The sequence below is a fragment of the Notechis scutatus genome, chromosome 15, assembly GCF_049901735.1.
Source record: "Notechis scutatus isolate UNSWTSFEM ecotype Mainland chromosome 15, rNotScu1.2, whole genome shotgun sequence".
Classification (NCBI taxonomy): Eukaryota; Metazoa; Chordata; class Lepidosauria; order Squamata; family Elapidae; genus Notechis; species Notechis scutatus.
The window spans coordinates 59,876-77,314 of NC_142023.1; the positions used below are offsets into that span (position 1 = coordinate 59,876).

Consider the following 17,439-nt stretch of genomic DNA (forward strand, 5'->3'; position numbering starts at 1 on the left):
GGGAGCTGTCAAACGGCATCAGCTGTCGCCGCTAGCTGGCTGTCAGATTGCATCTGAAGCCGCGGTGACCCTTTATTCCCTGAATAAAGCTGTTAGCGTTATCCTGGCTCCGTCTCCCTTCTGTAACCGCCGCTCTACAACACTGGCGACGAGGATGGGATGCAGTAAAGACGTCCAGGCGAAACAATTGAGCCGAAGTCACACAGAGAAAGAGCTGAAGCCGCTAATTACTGAGTGAAGTCACCGCCGCCGGCGCTCTCCAAAAGAGCGCGAACTTCAAAGCTCCAAAGCTGAGGAGCCGAACGCCGCTGACAGGCCCTGCTGAAATGCTTTTTTAAAAGCGACCGCTGATTTTTCCTCACCTAGCACACCCACGGTTATCGCTCAAATGGCATCTACGCCGACCTTCCCACATTTCCAGCCCGGAACAGAGACTTGGGAATCCTACATTAATAGATTTGAATGTTTTTTAAACGCTATAGACTTGTCTAGGGCTACAGACCTGAGGAAAAGGTCTTATTTTTTAAGTTTTTGTGGGGCTACAGTTTTTGACACTGCCTCAGCATTAGTGTCACCACGACCCATTAAGTCTATCCCCTGGGAAGAGCTGAAGGATATTCTAGCCAACCATTATTCCCCCAAACCCTCTCAGATAGCTAGGAGGCTAGCTTTTAGGAGAAGGGTTCAAGCTGAGGGAGAAACCATAAGCCAATATATGGCAGCTTTAAGATCTGCTGCCATCCACTGTGGGTTCAGGGACTACCTTGATGATATGCTACTTGACCAAGTGGTGGGGGGGTTAGAGATCTAAAGCTGCAATGTAGGTTATTAGCCAAGAAAGATCTCAACCTAGCCCTAGCCCTAGAAGAAGCTCAAGCTGCTGAGCTATCAGAAGTGTCTGCAGCTGAGATTCAAGGTACTTCCATTAGACAAGGGACGGCTACAGTCCACTACGATGAAGCCTCCCAGGAGGAAATAGAGGAGCCATTAGAAATAAATCGCCTCACACGCCCTAGAGCACCTTTAGCTCCACCAAGGAGAAACAACAGCCAGTTCACCAAACAACAATCCCCTTGTTTGAGTTGTGGGGGAAACCATCCTAGAGCCAAATGCAGATTCAGAAATGCTATTTGTCTGAACTGCCAGATGCAAGGGCATATAGCCAGAGTTTGTCAAGCTGAACAAGCCCCTGTCCCAAGATCCCGAACCTCTGCCTCTTTCCAAAGGCAAGTAAAAAGCTGCTACACTTGTTATCACACAGGCAGTGTCTCCACTAACCCTAACAAAATAAGCGTTTCTCTTCTTTTAGAAGGTAAAACCTGCCATATGGAGGTGGACACCGGGTCAACCCTCTCCATCATTGCATGGTCCACGTTAAAGAAGATGCTGCCTTCGTTCCCAAGGAGGAAGCTGACCACCTGCCACCTGAACCTTCGGGACTACCAGGGAAGGACCATCCCCGTCCTGGGTAAGGGAAGATTCCTTATTCAATTCCAAAACTTTAGAGGTTACTTGCCACTGGTAGTTGTTGATGGTGCCCTGCCTAGTCTGCTAGGACTGGATTGGTTCCCTGCCCTGGGGCTTAGCATAACAGGGATTCACACTGTCAGAAACTCTGAAGTTGATGCCCTTTTTAACGACTACGCTAATGTCTTCAGCAGTGACCTGGGCTGTTATACAGGCACCCCCATATCCTTCAATGTGGGTCCACAAGCCACCCCAGTCCGTTTGAAACCTCGAAGAGTTCCTTTGCCGTTAGGCCCAAATTAGACTCAGAGCTGGACAAACTCATAAATCAAGGAGTTTTAGAACAGGTAGACTTTGCAAGGTGGGAGACACCCATAGTTACACCTTTAAAAAGGATGGCAGTGTGAGAATTTGCGCGGACTATAAGACGTCCATCAACCGTTTCCTTCAAGTTAGCACATACCCAGTACCGGTTATTCAACACCTGCTTCACACATTTGAGCCAGGCCTAATCTTTGCTAAATTGGACATGTCCCAGGCATACCAACAATTCCCTGTGGACCAACAAACAGCTGACCTTCAAACCATAGTAACACACAGGGGTGCGTTTAGATGTAAGCGTTTACAGTTTGGGGTCAGCGTAGCCCCTGGCATATTCCAATCACTCATGGAAAGAATCCTCCAGGGCCTACCCGGGGTGGTCCCATACTTTGATGACATATTAGTATCAGCCTCCAGCAAGTCACAGTTGTTACTCAGGGTTAGGTCTGTTCTTGACAGGTTTAGACTAAATGGGCTCAAATTGAAAAAAGAAAAATGCACCATAGCTACCAGTCAAGTAGACTTCCTGGGTTATCGAATTGATTCCTCGGGAATTCACCCTATTGAAAGCAAAGTCAAAGCCATTCATGATGCACCCACACCTTCTAACAAGGTAGAACTACAGGGCTTTTTAGGGCTTTTAAACTTCTATGCTTCCTTCTTACCCCACAAAGCCTCTGTAGCTGAGCCCCTGCATAGGCTCCTAGACAAGAATGTTCCCTGGCACTGGGGGCAGGTAGAAGCCAACGCTTTCCGAGCAGTGAAGTCCCTATTGACTTCAAACGCAGTTCTGGTGCAATTTAACAAGGACTTGCCCCTAGTACTCGCAGCTGATGCCTCACCTTTTGGGATAGGAGCAGTTCTAAGCCACAGACTTTCAAATGGATCAGAGGCACCCATTGCCTACTTTTCTAGGACATTCTCTCCTGCTGAGAGAAACTACAGCCAGATAGATAAGGAGGCTTTGGCTGCTGTAGCTGCTGTAAAAAAGTTCCATGAGTTTCTCTATGGCCATCATTTTGAACTGGTCACAGACCACAAACCACTTCTAGGACTTTTAGCTGGAGACAAGCAAACCCCACAGGTACTTTCCCCAAGAATGACCAGATGGACTCTTTTTTTGGCCGCTTATTCATATACCTTGATCCATCGCCCGGAATAAACCTGAGCCACGCAGATGCCCTCAGCAGATGCCCCTGCCTCGCCAGTCGAGGACCCAGCTCCCATCCACGCACTCTTCGAGTGCACGGGACTGGACCTCCCAGTTTCAGCTGGGGATGTTGCTGCACACTCAAAAAAAGATCCATTGATTTCGCAAGTCCTGGACTGGGTGGGAAGGGGGTGGCCGGATATACAATTTGCCCCTGAGCTAATTCCCTTTAGGACCCGCAAGCAGGAGTTGTCAGAAATTCAGGGCTGCCTGTTGTGGGGGACAAGGGTAGTCATTCCTGCCTCATTGCAAGAACCAGTTCTAAGGGCACTGCACGTGGGACATCCGGGCATGGTGAGGATGAAGGCCTTGGCCCGAAGCTACGTTTGGTGGCCTGGACTAGATGCCCAAATTACCAGTTGGGTCAACGCATGCCAGGCCTGCCAGGCGACAAGGGCAGCTCCACCCACAGCCACACCCACCAGGTGGGAGGACGCGGGGGCACCCTGTGGTAATATAATCTATTGATCATTTTATCATTTTCTGTAAGGCCTTTGAATAACTAGCAGTAAGTCTAGGGAGATGTGGGCATTCTTGGTGGGGGTAGGAGTACCTTTGCTCATGAGTGTCTCATCCTGTTTGATTCTGCAAGTTTAGAAGGAATAGGAAAATGGGTGAAAGTTCAAGGTACACAGTTGTGCTTTCTCATGGGACTTTCCAAACTTTCCCATGAGACTTTCCGTGGCTGTATGATCTCATCCTACTAAGGTAACATCTGGGACTTTCCAAGATTGTGTGTTCTCATGCTGGTGAAGTAATCTCCTGTTGAGGTCATTGTTTTCTGAATATGCATACTGTATTTTTGCTTGTGTTTTTTCTCAATAAATACTGCTACCTGAGTTCACTCAGGGCTGGCATTTTCTCAAGACATTTCCCTGTGTCTCATTTTCGAATGTCAGTCCACCATAAATGGTGACCCCGACGTGATAGCTTGGAAGGCTATACGTTTCCCGCATCCTATACTCATCGTCGCGGACGCCGACTGGCCCTCATCTTCTTCGCTGGACGAAGATAGATTCTTTTCGTGAGTATGGGGGAGATCTCTCGAAGGCTCAGAAAGAGCACATCAGGGAATTGAGAGGGATCATTGGGAATAGTTTTGGATTTGGAATTGGCAGTAGGGGTTGTGCTGTAGGAAAGAAAGAAATTGAGGACTTACTACAGTATGTTTGGAAAAATATTAAGTCATATCCGGAGGGAGGTAGTATTAAAGTAGAGTCCTGGAAAAAGATAGGGAAATTTTTGCACGAGGAACCTCGTGCCCTTCTTCAATTTTGTTAACCTGGAGGGTGATTATGGATGCGTTAGCTACTTATGAACAACCGCTCCTAGCACCCCCTGAAGAAGGTTTGCCGCTTTACCATGCGGGATCGTTTGTTGCCGCCGACGGCACCTCCAGATAAATCTGGGGGACTGTCCGGCGCTAGAAATACTTTGTCAGAGGATAAGAGTTTACCTTTAAGGGTTCAGGTGGATGCAGTTACTGCAGCTATTCAAGAAGCAAAGAATAGAGGGGAATTATCAGGAGATGATTTGGTGGAGTTTGGAGTAGAAGTTCAACTTAATCCAGTGGAAATTGTCATGGACGCTGCGTTGAATCCGCAGCGGGAGTGGAAGCCTTTACCTCTCAGGATTTTGAGGGAAGTTAAGCAAGCAGCAAAAGAATATGGTGTTAGATCGCCATATACTCAGGCATTGTTAGAAGCAGTTGGTTATGGAAATAAAATGATTCCGGCTGACTGGAAAGCTCTGTTGAATATGATTTTAACTCCAGCTCAATATTTGGTGTTAGATCAGAAATGGAGACAGCTGGCAGTCCAGAGGGGAACAGCAAATGTTACCCCAGATCAGCTTTACGGAGCTGGTAATTATACAACAGTGGAACAACAGAGAGATGGTATGCCTGAGGAAGGGTTCGCTCTTCTCCCACAATTAATTTTTCAAGCCATAGGGGCTCTCCCTGACGGCGAAGGTGGTGAGAAGACCTTTACTAACATCAAACAAGGGAACAATGAACCCTATGAAAATTTCATTAGCAGACTGAAATTGGCTATTGAAAGACAAATTGATAATCAATTCACCCAGAAAGAGTTGCTTTTTAAGTTAGCAGTAGAACAAGCTAACACAGATTGCAGAAAGATTTTAAATCCACTTGTAGCAAGTGGAGAGCGAGAAATCGCGGATTTGATTAATGCATGTAGGAAGGTTGGGAGTCAGTCTTTTAACATGGAGACTTTAGCTCTGGCTTTACAAACAGGACATGCTCAAAAGGGGAATTGTTTCAATTGTGGGAAGCCTGGACATTTTAAAGCACAATGTCGGGCTCCTGGAGGGGGTCAAAGTCAGCAAAATAAGAGATCAATGGGACAGGGTGTTCGTCCTAAATCAGTGTGCCCAAAATGTAAGAAAGGATACCATTGGGCAAATCAGATGCTCCTACAGTTTTTACTGATGGAGGGAAAGTTTTTGGTGCTTGTGTTTGGAAAGATAAATCTGGAATTTGGCATACAAAAGTGACTTCAGAGCAGAAGTCTGCCCAGCAGGCAGAACTTGCTGCTGTAGTTTTGGCTTTTCAAAATTTTCACAATCAGGATTTTAATTTAATAGTGGATTCATTGTATGTGTATAATTTGTTACCCTTTGTAGCAGGTTCTTATTTGTCTCCTGGAATATCACCTGATATTTTAAAATTGCTTTTGCTGTTACAAGGATGTTTGGAGCAGCGTGTGAATGTGTGTTTTGTTGCTCACATTCGTAGTCATAGTAATTTGCCTGGAATTTTATCACAAGGTAATGCCAAAGCTGACAGTGCTGTAACTTCAGTTCTCACTGTCCAGCCATGGGACAGTCATAGTTATTTTCATCAAAACGCTAAAGCATTGGCACAGCAATTCAAACTTACTACTGCAGAAGCTGCTGCCATAATTCAACAATGTCCAACTTGTTCAAAGCAGGGCACAACTATACCTATGGGAGTTAACCCCAGAGGGTTGAAACCCTCAATGATTTGGCAAATGGATGTTACTCAATATCCGTCATTTGCACCCTGGAAGTATATACATGTGACTGTGGATACTTACTCAGGATTTTTAATGGCTACCCCTCAAAGAGGTGAGATGGTTAAACATGTCATCAATCATTGCATTAAGACTTTTTCAGTTGCTGGTACACCTAAAACTTTAAAAACTGATAATGGTGCGGCTTATCGGAGCACCGTTTTTGATCAGTTTTGCAAACAATGGTCCGTGGAACATAAATTTGGGGTTCCATACAATTCTACTGGGCAAGCTATTGTAGAACGTCATAATGCCACGCTCAAGACCATGTTAACTAAATTAAATAAAAAAGGAGGGAAGCTCCTGGGGCTTCCGGCGATTCAAGATCAATTAAATCTAGCTTTATATACTTTAAATTTTTTAAATTTGTCTGGTAACCCCTGCGGCGCGGCCAGCAGGCATTTTTCTTCTCCTTCTACAGATGCAGTGAGACCTCGGGTGTTGGTGCGGTTCCTTCCGGATCCGGCATGGGTTCCTGCTGAGCTGATAACGTGGGGACGTGGTTATGCAGCAGTTGAACATCTTGGTCAAATTCGTTGGGTTCCTGGTCGGTGTGTTCGACCTGATCATTCGCAGGCACCTGTGAAGGAAGTTTCGGAGGAGCAGGATGGTGTATCTGTGGTTCCTGATTCTCTTGATGCCGATGGCTCGGACGCGGCGCTGTGAAGACTGGGAAAAGATGACTGCTTACCTGAGATTACCAACTTGTATGCAGCAGGTTTCTTTGGGGAACCGGACTAAATTAATCTGCAAACAGCGGTATCCTTTGGTTTTTCCAGCATATTGGTCCTGGCATAAGGATCAAGACATTCTTTACTCGGGACCTGATAAGGATATTATATCTTCAGCCTGTGCAACAACTCTGATCCTGTTTAATGTTTCTGTTTCAGACTATGGACAATATCAGTGTCAATTGGAGTTGCCTAAGTTACATTATACAGACTCTCTTGCTATGAACTATAGGGATATTCATATTTTAAATAATTTTACTGTTGCTATGTTTAATGATACTATAAAGAATATTAAGATGATTAATGTAGAAATGTCTGAAATTCGTAAAGTTACTTTGCAAAATCGATATGCTTTAGATATTATGTTAGCTGCTCAAGGAGGAGTTTGTGCTTTAATTCATTCACATTGTTGTGTTTTTATACATAATTATGAGCCAAACATTACAAAGACTGTTCAGGACATGGAAGATCGTATTGCTCAGCATCAATCTGGAGCCGATGGGTTTAATGCATCATTCTGGGACAGTCTGTGGTCCTGGCTTCCTGATGGATCATGGTTTCGCTCCTTATTGCAAGGGGTTGTTATTATTATTGCTATATGTATCTTATTATGTTGTTTTATTCAATGTATTCCTAATCTATTACAAATGTGTACCTCAGTCTTCCGGCGTGTGGGATCAGGTCATGAGGGAACTGTGTACTATGCCACTAAAACACCCCCTATCTTTGAATAAATAAAAAAGGAGGGAATGTGGTAATATAATCTATTGATCATTTTATCATTTTCTGTAAGGCCTTTGAATAACTAGCAGTAAGTCTAGGGAGATGTGGGCATTCTTGGTGGGGGTAGGAGTACCTTTGCTCATGAGTGTCTCATCCTGTTTGATTCTGCAAGTTTAGAAGGAATAGGAAAATGGGTGAAAGTTCAAGGTACACAGTTGTGCTTTCTCATGGGACTTTCCAAACTTTCCCATGAGACTTTCCATGGCTGTATGATCTCATCCTAGTAAGGTAACATCTGGGACTTTCCAAGATTGTGTGTTCTCATGCTGGTGAAGTAATCTCCTGTTGAGGTCATTGTTTTCTGAATATGCATACTGTATTTTTGCTTGTGTTTTTCTCAATAAATACTGCTACCTGAGTTCACTCAGGGCTGGCATTTTCTCAAGACATTTCCCTGTGTCTCATTTTCGAATGTCAGTCCACCATAGCACCCTGGGCCAGGGTTCACATTGACCTAGCTGGTCCCATGTTGGGAAAGACTTTCTTGGTGGTTGTGGACTCATTTTCTAAATGGACCGAAGTGGCCATGCTGACTTCCACCACAACACAAGCCATCACAAGGGTTCTGACCCAGCTGTTTGCTACGCATGGACTGCCAGACACCCTGGTGTCGGACAACGGGCCTCAGTTCAGCTCAAATGAGTTTGCCATCTTCGCAGCCAACCTTGGCATCAGACACGCACTCACAGCACCCTTTCACCCTGCTAGTAATGGGTTGGCCGAGAGGGCCGTTAGATCAGCCAAGGAGGTTTTAGCCAAGCTGAGCATGGCAGACTGGCACTCCAAGTTATCCACGTACCTGCTAACACAGCATGCCACACCATGCCCGACCACCAACAAGTCACCTGCTGAACTTTTAATGGGCAGGCGACTCAGGACAACCCTGGACAGGTTGCACCCCTACTACGCCTCCAGCACACCCCTGGCATCTGACAGCCATGCCAGGGGTTTTGCCCTGCAGGACCTGGTGTATGCCAGGAACTATGCAGGGCAACCATTATGGCTGCCAGGGCAGGTAGTTTCTGTTACAGGGCCCAGGTCTTACAAAGTCCTCCTGGAAGATGGGAGAACCTGGAGAAGGCACATCGACCAACTCCGGAGACGCTGGACCTCGCCCGCCGCCGAGAGCCTAGGCAACCCGCCGCCGAACTACCCGGTCTACTCACCGCCTGCCGCAGCCGCCCCGCAGCACTACCCGGTCTACCAGAGGCCCGACTTTCCAGCCAACCATCCACCGCGCGTAGACTTACCAGAGCAGCCGCCAGATGACAGGTCCGGAACAGCCATCGTCCCTCCACAGACGCCTGGCACCGCAGAAGGCAAGAAGGACTGTGCTGCAGCCGCCCAGCCTCCAGAACCGCGAAGGTCCGGTCGCGAACGAAGACTGCCATTACAATTTATGGACTGCGCATGCGCGCGACCAGGGGGAAGGAGTGTTATGTATTTAGCACTTGACAGCAGTTCTCCTTCTGGTCCGCTGCCTGAGCGGGAGCGCCGAACGCTCCCATTGGCTGATGCCGTTTGACAGCCGGCTATAAAAGGGAGCTGTCAAACGGCATCAGCTGTCGCCGCCAGCTGGCTGTCAGATTGCATCTGAAGCCGCGGCGACCCTTTATTCCCTGAATAAAGCTGTTAGCGTTATCCTGGCTCCGTCTCCCTTCTGTAACCGCCGCTCTACAACAGGGTCGGTGGGAGATTTGTACTTTCTGACTCCCCAAATCCTGTCAGTGCAGCATTACAGCAAAGTGGGCCTAGCTCAGGTTTCCTGTCTGGGCTTCCTGGGAGAGGATCACCCTGACAATTTTCTTCTTGACAAATGCGTGTTTCTGATAACCAACCTGTTGCTTTCAGGGAGTTCATAAATCTCCTTTTTTCTGTTGTTCAACTATATTTTGTCAAAATCTATATTGTCAAAATATGATCAACAAATTTTTGTGAACTTTTTCCCTTCACTTGTAAGATAGTGGTAACACCCATTTTCCTTATGAAGCATGTCTGTAAATTAGACAACTACAGAAGAAAGATTAAATATTGAAAAAGCGTCTGGGATAAGAAACAAAGTTTTCTGCTTTTAAAATTGCTGCATGTTCCCATTCTAGTTCCATCCTTTCCTGGAGAAGAATGAGTTTGTCAATATTTCAAACCAGGAACTCTACATGGACCCAAATGGAGAGGTAGCAGCAGATCTGGGCATTGGGGGCTTCTTCGTTCTTTCCAGGGATGATCCCAGGAGAGAAACTCTGGCGTATTTTGAAAGACAGAGACTTTCTATCAGAAAAAATGTTCTTTCACGGCTAAAGTTGCTCAACAAGGTAGGAGAAAGTTTGGTGTCTTCTCTCCATTTTCCAAAGCCTGAGGTCCCATTTCAAGAGGGCTGATGCTATTCCCCAAAGGTGGTTGACCTTCACCGAGAATTGAATCTGGGCAGTAGAAACCGGATTTTTTCCCTTAGGCTAATTGGGAGGCATCGGTATTGTTCCATTTTGTGGACCCCGTACAATTAAGTAGCTTAATTTGTGGGCGTGGCTTGGTGGTCACGTGACCAGATGGGCATGGCCATGTGGCCATGTGACTGGCAAACCAAATACAATTGATCCTCGCTTAATGGCCAGTTGCTTAGCAAGTGTTCTAATTTATGACTGATCTCCCCAGAGCTCCTTGACCTGGTTTTGGAGTTTTGACAACCATAAACACAAACACACAAACACACACATGCACACAGCCTTCTCATCCTGCTATTCTTTGATTCTGTAACGATCTCCTGCTGGAGCAGTGGGTTGGACTAGATGACCTCCGAGATCCCTTGCAGGCCAGCCCTAGATTTTTGTGTTGCTTCAAAGAGTCTTCTGAAGCCAGGGTTTGTGTCCTTCTTTCCTCTCCTTTCTTTTCTATCTCCCTCCCTCCCTCCTTCCATGTATTTATCTATCCATTCATATATCTCATTCACTTTCTCCTCCCTCCATCTCTTCCTTTCTTTTTCTTTCTTTGTCCCTTCCTTCCATCTTTCCCTTTCTTTGTCTATCCCTTTCCTTCCTTTTGCTTCCTTTCTCTCTTTTCTTTCTCTTTCTCTCTTCTTCCTTCTCTCTCTCTTCCTCTTCTCTTATTCCCTCTATTTTACTCTTTCTCTCCCTTTTTCTCTCTTTCCCCCTCTCTGTATCTCTCTCTCTCTTTCTCTAACGCCCCCCTCCTCTCTGTGTTTGTGTGTGTGTGTGTGTGTGTGTGTGTGTGTGTAAAAGAGAGGCATGGGTAAGTCTGACCAGGTCGGGTCTCTTTAAGAACCTCTCCAACTATGAACCGGCCCTTTCAGGGGACACTTTTCCCCAAGCAGGACGAAGCTTCTCTCCCAATGGGACCAAAAGGACCTCCACCCAATCATGATTCAAATTCATCTGAATTCAAGGCCCTGGTCAACAGAATTCCCTTTTTTCTTTGCTAGTTTGGGCACAAGGAGCAAACCAACCTGATCTCTTAGTGACACATTCCCCAGCCCTTGTGGGATTCTCACCAGTTTGAAGGAGATACTAAACCATAGGTGGTTCACAAAATGGAGCAGTGCGAGAAGGTAAGGGTGACGGTGGGGGATAGCGAAGAGGCCAGGTCCCTATCTTCCCCTCTCTCTCCCCCACTCTCTGTGTGTGTGTGTATCTGTGAATGTGTGTGTGTGTGTGTGTCTCCCTGAAAGCCGCGGCATGGCCAAGCCAGCAAGTTCTCCTTGGCGCTCTTCGCTACTTCTTTCATTTCTTCTTTTTCGAATCCAGACTGGCTGAACAACGATTGCCAGACTGCGGTGGAAGTGTCCATTCGGGCAACCCTCCTCCTCCTCCTCTTCCTCCTCCTCTTGCACCCGGCAGCTGTGGATGGACCAGGAGGGTTCAGTTGTGTGGGGAGATGCTCGCTCCTCAAGCGAACAGCCACCCACCCCATACTTGGTTTTGTTGTGCTTTGGCATTTGCTTGAGGAGCATCTCCCCGTGCGCATGCACCCTCCCGGCTCCGCCACAACGGCCGGTTATGAGAGGAGGAGGAGGAGGAGGAGGAGGAGGAGGAGGAGGAGGAGGAGGAGGAGGAGGAGGAGGAGGAGGAGGAGGAGGAGGAGGAGGAGGAGGAGAAGGGTGGCCCGAAGGGATGCTTCCACGGCGATCTGGCAATTGTTCAGACAGTCTGGATTCCAAAAAGAAGTATGTGTCCAAATAATCTGGTGAAGACGGCGGAGGAGTCACTCAGGTAGACCTCCCCCATCCGCAGTCTTCCTCCTGCACAAAAAGGCCATTCCTTGAGCTAAGAAGGCAAGGAGCTAAGGCTCGACTCACCCAATTCCTAGGACTACCCCAAATGGTCCCAATTCGGTGCAGAGAGGGCAGCTCCCCCTGGCAGTTCCCCTTTCCCTCAGTGCTCTGACTTCCTGTGGCTCGCCTCCAGCCTGAACACCAGGTTGGACCACCAGAAGGCCACTTCCCTGCTTCTCAATGGCGCTCCTGTGCCGGCCACTGCAGGACTCTCCATCTCTTTCTCCACATTCTCCCTCAACTTCGAAATGGTGACACCTGTTGCCGACATGGGTACAACCGGGCTGCCAGTCACCTTTACCCCCCACCCCACTTGCCTTTTGCTGCTGCCACCTGGACCCCTAACCCCCAGCAGGTAAGGCCCAGCACCTGCGGTGAATCCCAGGTAATTTCACTGTACCGGAGGACATGTGGAGAGGCTCATGTTCTCCTGCTGCTGGGAAAGCAAGAGAGTCTTTCCCGGCACAGCGAAAAGTTTGCAACTTCCTCTCCAATAGGGAAATGGGCGGCTCTGGGCGGCAGAGAAGCAGCCCGCTTGAATCCAGTTTATCTCTGCCACCCGGAGCTGTGCCGGGAAAGACTCTCTTGCTCTCCCAGCAGAGCCTCTCCACATGTCTTCCAGTACAGCGAAATGTAGCTCGGGTCCCCACCAGTCTGCATCTCACCCCCCCGCCTGGATTCACCACAGATACTGGGCCTTCCCTGCTGGGGGTGAGGGCGGCGGGTGGTGGCAGCAAAAGGCAAGTGGGGCGGGAGGGGTAAAGGTGACCGGCAGTGGCAGGTAGGTGACTGGGCCCAAGAGCTTGCAGAGCCTCACTCACCCAGGGAGATCAGGCAGGGCCACAGCGGAAGGCATGCAGTAATGGCTGGACTGGCGAGTGGGCAAAAGCAGGCTGCAGGCGATGCCGTGCATGCACGTTAAGGACTGACTGAGAGCGGAGGGGAGGGGCGGGCAGAGAGGGGCGGGGCCAGTCAGTGGTGCAATTTGCTGGTTCTCTGAACTGCGCAGAATCATAACAACTGGTTTGATAGAACTGGACAGAATCAGTAGAATCTGACCCCTGGTTCCATCTCTCCAGACTTTTCTATTTAATAAAGTCCTTTTTTTTTTTGGCAATGTGAGATGCCAAAAGCAAAAGTGAGGAACTAACGGAAGAATCTTCCAGAAGTTATATCTCCAAACATTTGGAAATATTGAGAGATTTTGTCTTTACTTAAGTGAAGACCAGAGACTAGTAACTTGTCTAATATCCATTTTAACCTCCATTTTCCACATATTTCCTTTGCAATCTTATTTCTTTTCTGCTCAGTCCTTTCCTCAATCTGAATGTGTGGAAAGTTGTCATCCTGGATTTGTCAAGAGGGCTCGAGAAGGAGAGCTAGTTTGCTGCTACGACTGTGTTCCTTGTCCGGAGGGGACCTTCTCCACTCAGAAAGGTGGGTGACAACAGAGGAAAGGAAGGCCTGGTGGAACTGGATCCACTGAGAGAATTGTCATGAAAGTATGAATTAAAAAACACTTTGAAGCTGAATTGATTTCTGGTTTATTTCCAAAATGCCCCATTTCTTATCTAAACAGAAGAACAAAAAGACTGTGAAGGAAGGGCTGGATAGAGAGAGGTGGCTGTGGCAGATTGGGTAGGCTTTACTACTGCCAGAGAAAATATTTCTCCTTTTTAGCTTGGATGTATCCTTCCTTACAAATTTACTTCTCTAGGAACACCTGAGTTCCTTGAAACACGATTAATTGTTTTAGGTCCACCTCCTGAAAGGAGGATTGCAATGCAGTCTACATGGGTTCCCTTTGAGGAACACTAAAAAGGTGTTGCTGATGTACGAGATACACAATGTGGTGGCATGGATAGTTATGCCTGTATGTGTCTGCACCCGTATCACCACTGCTCCAATGGCCATTCCAAATTATTAGCAACAGTCACTTGATCTGCCAGCCACCTCTTAGGCAAGTATGACAAGAATTGCCATCTTGCACGTAAGTTTCTCTAGAAAGTTTAATTGATTCATTATTTTCCTTTAGTAATGGAGGTTCCTATCAATATTCTGAACATTACAAAGGAAATCTTTCAAGTCCAAAGCTTCCCTCAATTTCATAGCCTATCAAAAATATACTGTAGCTATATTTTTTTTTAAAGTGTTAAGACTTATTTTTTGTCTCTGGAGATATTAAGAAATCCATCCCAGAAAATGCTCCTGATAATCACTTGTTCCCAAAGAATGTACAATATATCTTGAAATGCAAAGGACAAAGAAATACGTTTTTTGTTTTTTTTGTTTTCTCAGATACAGAAAAATGCACCAAATGTCCAGATGATAAATACCCCAATAAAGAAAGAGTCCAATGTATCCCCAAAGTTATAACCTTCCTGTCTTATGAAGAACTTCTGGGCATCATCCTGGCATCTTTTGCCCTATTCTTGTTCCTAACCACAAGCCTTGTTTTAATCGTCTTCATTAAATACAGAGAAACTCCCCTTGTCAAAGCCAACAACCGGGACCTCTCCTACATCCTCCTAGTCTCCCTCCTGCTTTGCTTCTTGTCTCCTTCTCTTTTCATTGGTCAACCAAGGAAAGCCACCTGCCTTTTCCAACAAACGGTTTTCAGCATCATCTTCTCAGTTGCCGTTTCTTCTCTCCTGGCCAAAACCATCATGGTGGTGCTGGCTTTCCTGGCCACAAAACCAGGAAACCGAGCAAAGAGATGGTTGGGGAAGAGCTTGGCCAACTCCATCATCCTATCTTCCTCTGGTGTCCAAGTTATCATCTGCTCCATCTGGCTGGGAGCTTCTCCTCCCTTCCCTGACTCTGACCTCCTCTCCCAGCCTGGAGAGATCATCCTGCAATGCAACCAAGGGGCCGTTGTCATGTTCTACATCACCCTCAGCTACATGGGCTTCCTGGCTGCCGTCTGCTTCACGGTGGCTTTCCTGGCCAGGAATCTGCCTGGGGCCTTCAACGAAGCCAAGTTGATCACCTTCAGCATGCTGGTCTTCTGCAGTGTCTGGGTGACTTTTGTGCCCACCTACCTGAGCACCAAAGGGAAACACATGGTGGCTGTGCAGGTCTTCTCCATCCTGGCCTCCAGTGCTGGTCTGCTGGTCTGCATCTTCATCCCCAAGTGCTACATTATCCTTCTGAGGCCAGAGCTGAACACAAAGGAGCATCTCACAGCCAGAACAAATGTAAAAACATGAGATATAACATCATTATGATAGTGGAAGAATTGTTCATGTTTCTTTTATTTGATTTCCATTTTGATAGTATGCAGGAGTCAAAGAAAATGATATCTATGTTACAAAATGGGGAATTGTTGAACGACTGGAATTCTTGCAGTTCCCTCCCATCTCAATAAATATTGCTAAAGAGACCACTGTAAAATTCAGAGGAATTCAGCTGTTCAGCAACAGCTACTGAACATGATACCTTATAAAAAATGATTGACGCACTTGTTCCCACTGACAGCAGCTAAATATATGGGTGGGTGGTGAGAGAATGTGTAGGAAAAGAGGTCAGGAGGAAGCTGTGGAACCAAACACCAGCCTGGTTGCCTGATCCTCTCCCTAAAAATGCCAGATTGATGTGAAATGCCATGCTTGACTGGCTCCCAGCTGAGGAGGGAAATCTTCATCCCTCTTATATGAGTCTTTCTTGATTTCCTGATAAAACCTCCTTTGCAGAAAGATTTCACCAGAACAGCTGTCTGGGATTTCAGTTTGGGATTGTTTTTATTTTGGTATGTACTTCACAGCAAAAAAAAGGAAATAAAAAAATGAAGCGTGTAAAGAAATTTCCACTGTATATTTTTTTTCTTTCATCAACCAAAGAAATAAAATAGCCGTTTTCAGGCTCTTTAATTATCCACTCTACAATTTGTACCTAAAGCATTTCTCTGCTCCACCTCTAAGCCTGTCTCGTCTGTGAAGGGCTGGAGAAGATGTCCAGAGAAAGGGGACCTTGGGACTCTTCCCAGGAGGAGGTTGCAGGGATCTTGTCTCAAGGCAGCCGCATCATTGACCAGGTCACAAACCTCCAATGCTGCATAATGTTCATCCAGGTACAAGAAGGGGCTGAATAAGTGGGAGGGACTTTTAGGTTTCTGGGAAGAGGCACCCATGGAAGCTGCTCTGCTCTCCAGCCACAGAGATTGCTGATCAATTGGGAATCAATTTTTATGTCTCATAAAGGCTTCTAACTGTGAATAGGATCCCTTTGCAAATTCCATTTTAAGGAGATAAGAAAAGCTCTGTTGGATCAGAAGAAGGTCAGTCTAAGGTTCACACAAATCCCTCTGGTTCTTGCACAAGCAATAGAAGAAGGCTGAGACTTGTGGCTTTGTGCCACATGGAAGAGGCGTTTATCCAGAGGTGGAATTCAGTAGGTTTTGACCAGTTGTGGAGAACCGGTAGTGAAAATTTTGAGTGGTTCGGAGAAGTGGCAAATACCGCCTCTGACTGGCCTCGCCCCCATCTCTTCTCTGCCTCCCACTGAGTCCCAGCTGATTGGCTGGATTGGTTGCCCTGCACAGGAAAACGGAGCTGGAAAGCAGGTTAGTCGGGAGAGGAAGGAATGGGCTTTTGAAGTAAATTTCCACTGCCACGCCCACAAAGCCACGCCCACAAAGCCATGTCCACAGAACCAGTAGTAAAAAAAAAATGATCCCCACCACAGCGATTATCCCACAATTTCACTTTCCTCCATCACTACCCACAACATTGGACAATCAGCCATCTCACACTCTAGGAATCTCCAATTTTAGTATCTCACATTAATCTGAGAAAATGTTTCCAAATTTCCCACCCCAAATTCAATAAGAGTTAAGGCGGGACTGGAATTCAAAAGTCTCCTGGTGATCCGCTCAAAGTCCCCCAGGAAGTTTTACTGCCTGAGGGAGGATTAGAACTTAAAGCTTCCCGAATCTTGGCCGATACAACCAACAAGTTCTAAATCAATTATTGTCAGGAAGCTCACTCAAATTGACCGGCAATTCATGCAAAAAATTAGGCTGTGCGTTTCCCAGAAGATGGGTAGGCTCCATAAACAATGCCATTGTTTCATCTGAGGAATTAAGGTGGAGATGGAAGGTTCTGGAAACGCCATTTTACAGGATGCACCTTCTTTAGGCCCGACTGCCCCTGTTTTTCTTTGTACAACACCTGAGATAAGGAATCTCTGAAATATTGTCTTGGGTTTAGGTCCAGGGGCCACAGGAGAAGTCTCCCATCCTAAAACGTATCCTGATCCCTTTCTATTTTGAGTGCACCATGGTGGGTCTGTCCCCATTCTTGGGAAGGGGACATTGTGTGGGTGTGTTTGCTATGTATATTGAAAACACACAAGTTTTAGGGGAACCTTTGAAAGTGAGCTCAGTCTGCTCCTAAACTGTGAGCCCTATCTGACCATCACAACACCCGAAGGACATCCAGATATACACAAAGCCTTGTTTTTCTATGTTTCAAGCATGGACATCAATCTGATCATCGGTCCGCTCATATTTTATCTTTTTGGTATGTGCAGTAAGTTGAACACATAGTAAATCTCACACATGGTCATTTTGCCATTCTAGGCCCTTCT

At 46.7% G+C, this 17,439-nt stretch overlaps 1 protein-coding gene across 3 annotated transcripts in view; it reads left to right on the top strand.

The window, feature by feature from the left end:
- LOC148129429 (vomeronasal type-2 receptor 26-like) overlaps positions 1-15,619 on the top strand; it is a 65,943-nt gene extending 50,324 nt beyond the window's left edge. For all 3 annotated transcript variants that reach the window (XM_087944150.1, XM_087944151.1, XM_087944152.1), the window contains 3 exons: positions 9,668-9,880; positions 13,164-13,290; positions 14,152-15,619. In XM_087944150.1, the coding sequence (XP_087800276.1) occupies positions 9,668-9,880; positions 13,164-13,290; positions 14,152-15,062 (1,251 nt within the window). In that variant the 3' untranslated portion in view covers positions 15,063-15,619. The remainder of the gene's footprint in view (positions 1-9,667; positions 9,881-13,163; positions 13,291-14,151) is intronic.
- Positions 15,620-17,439: the final 1,820 nt, after the last annotated feature.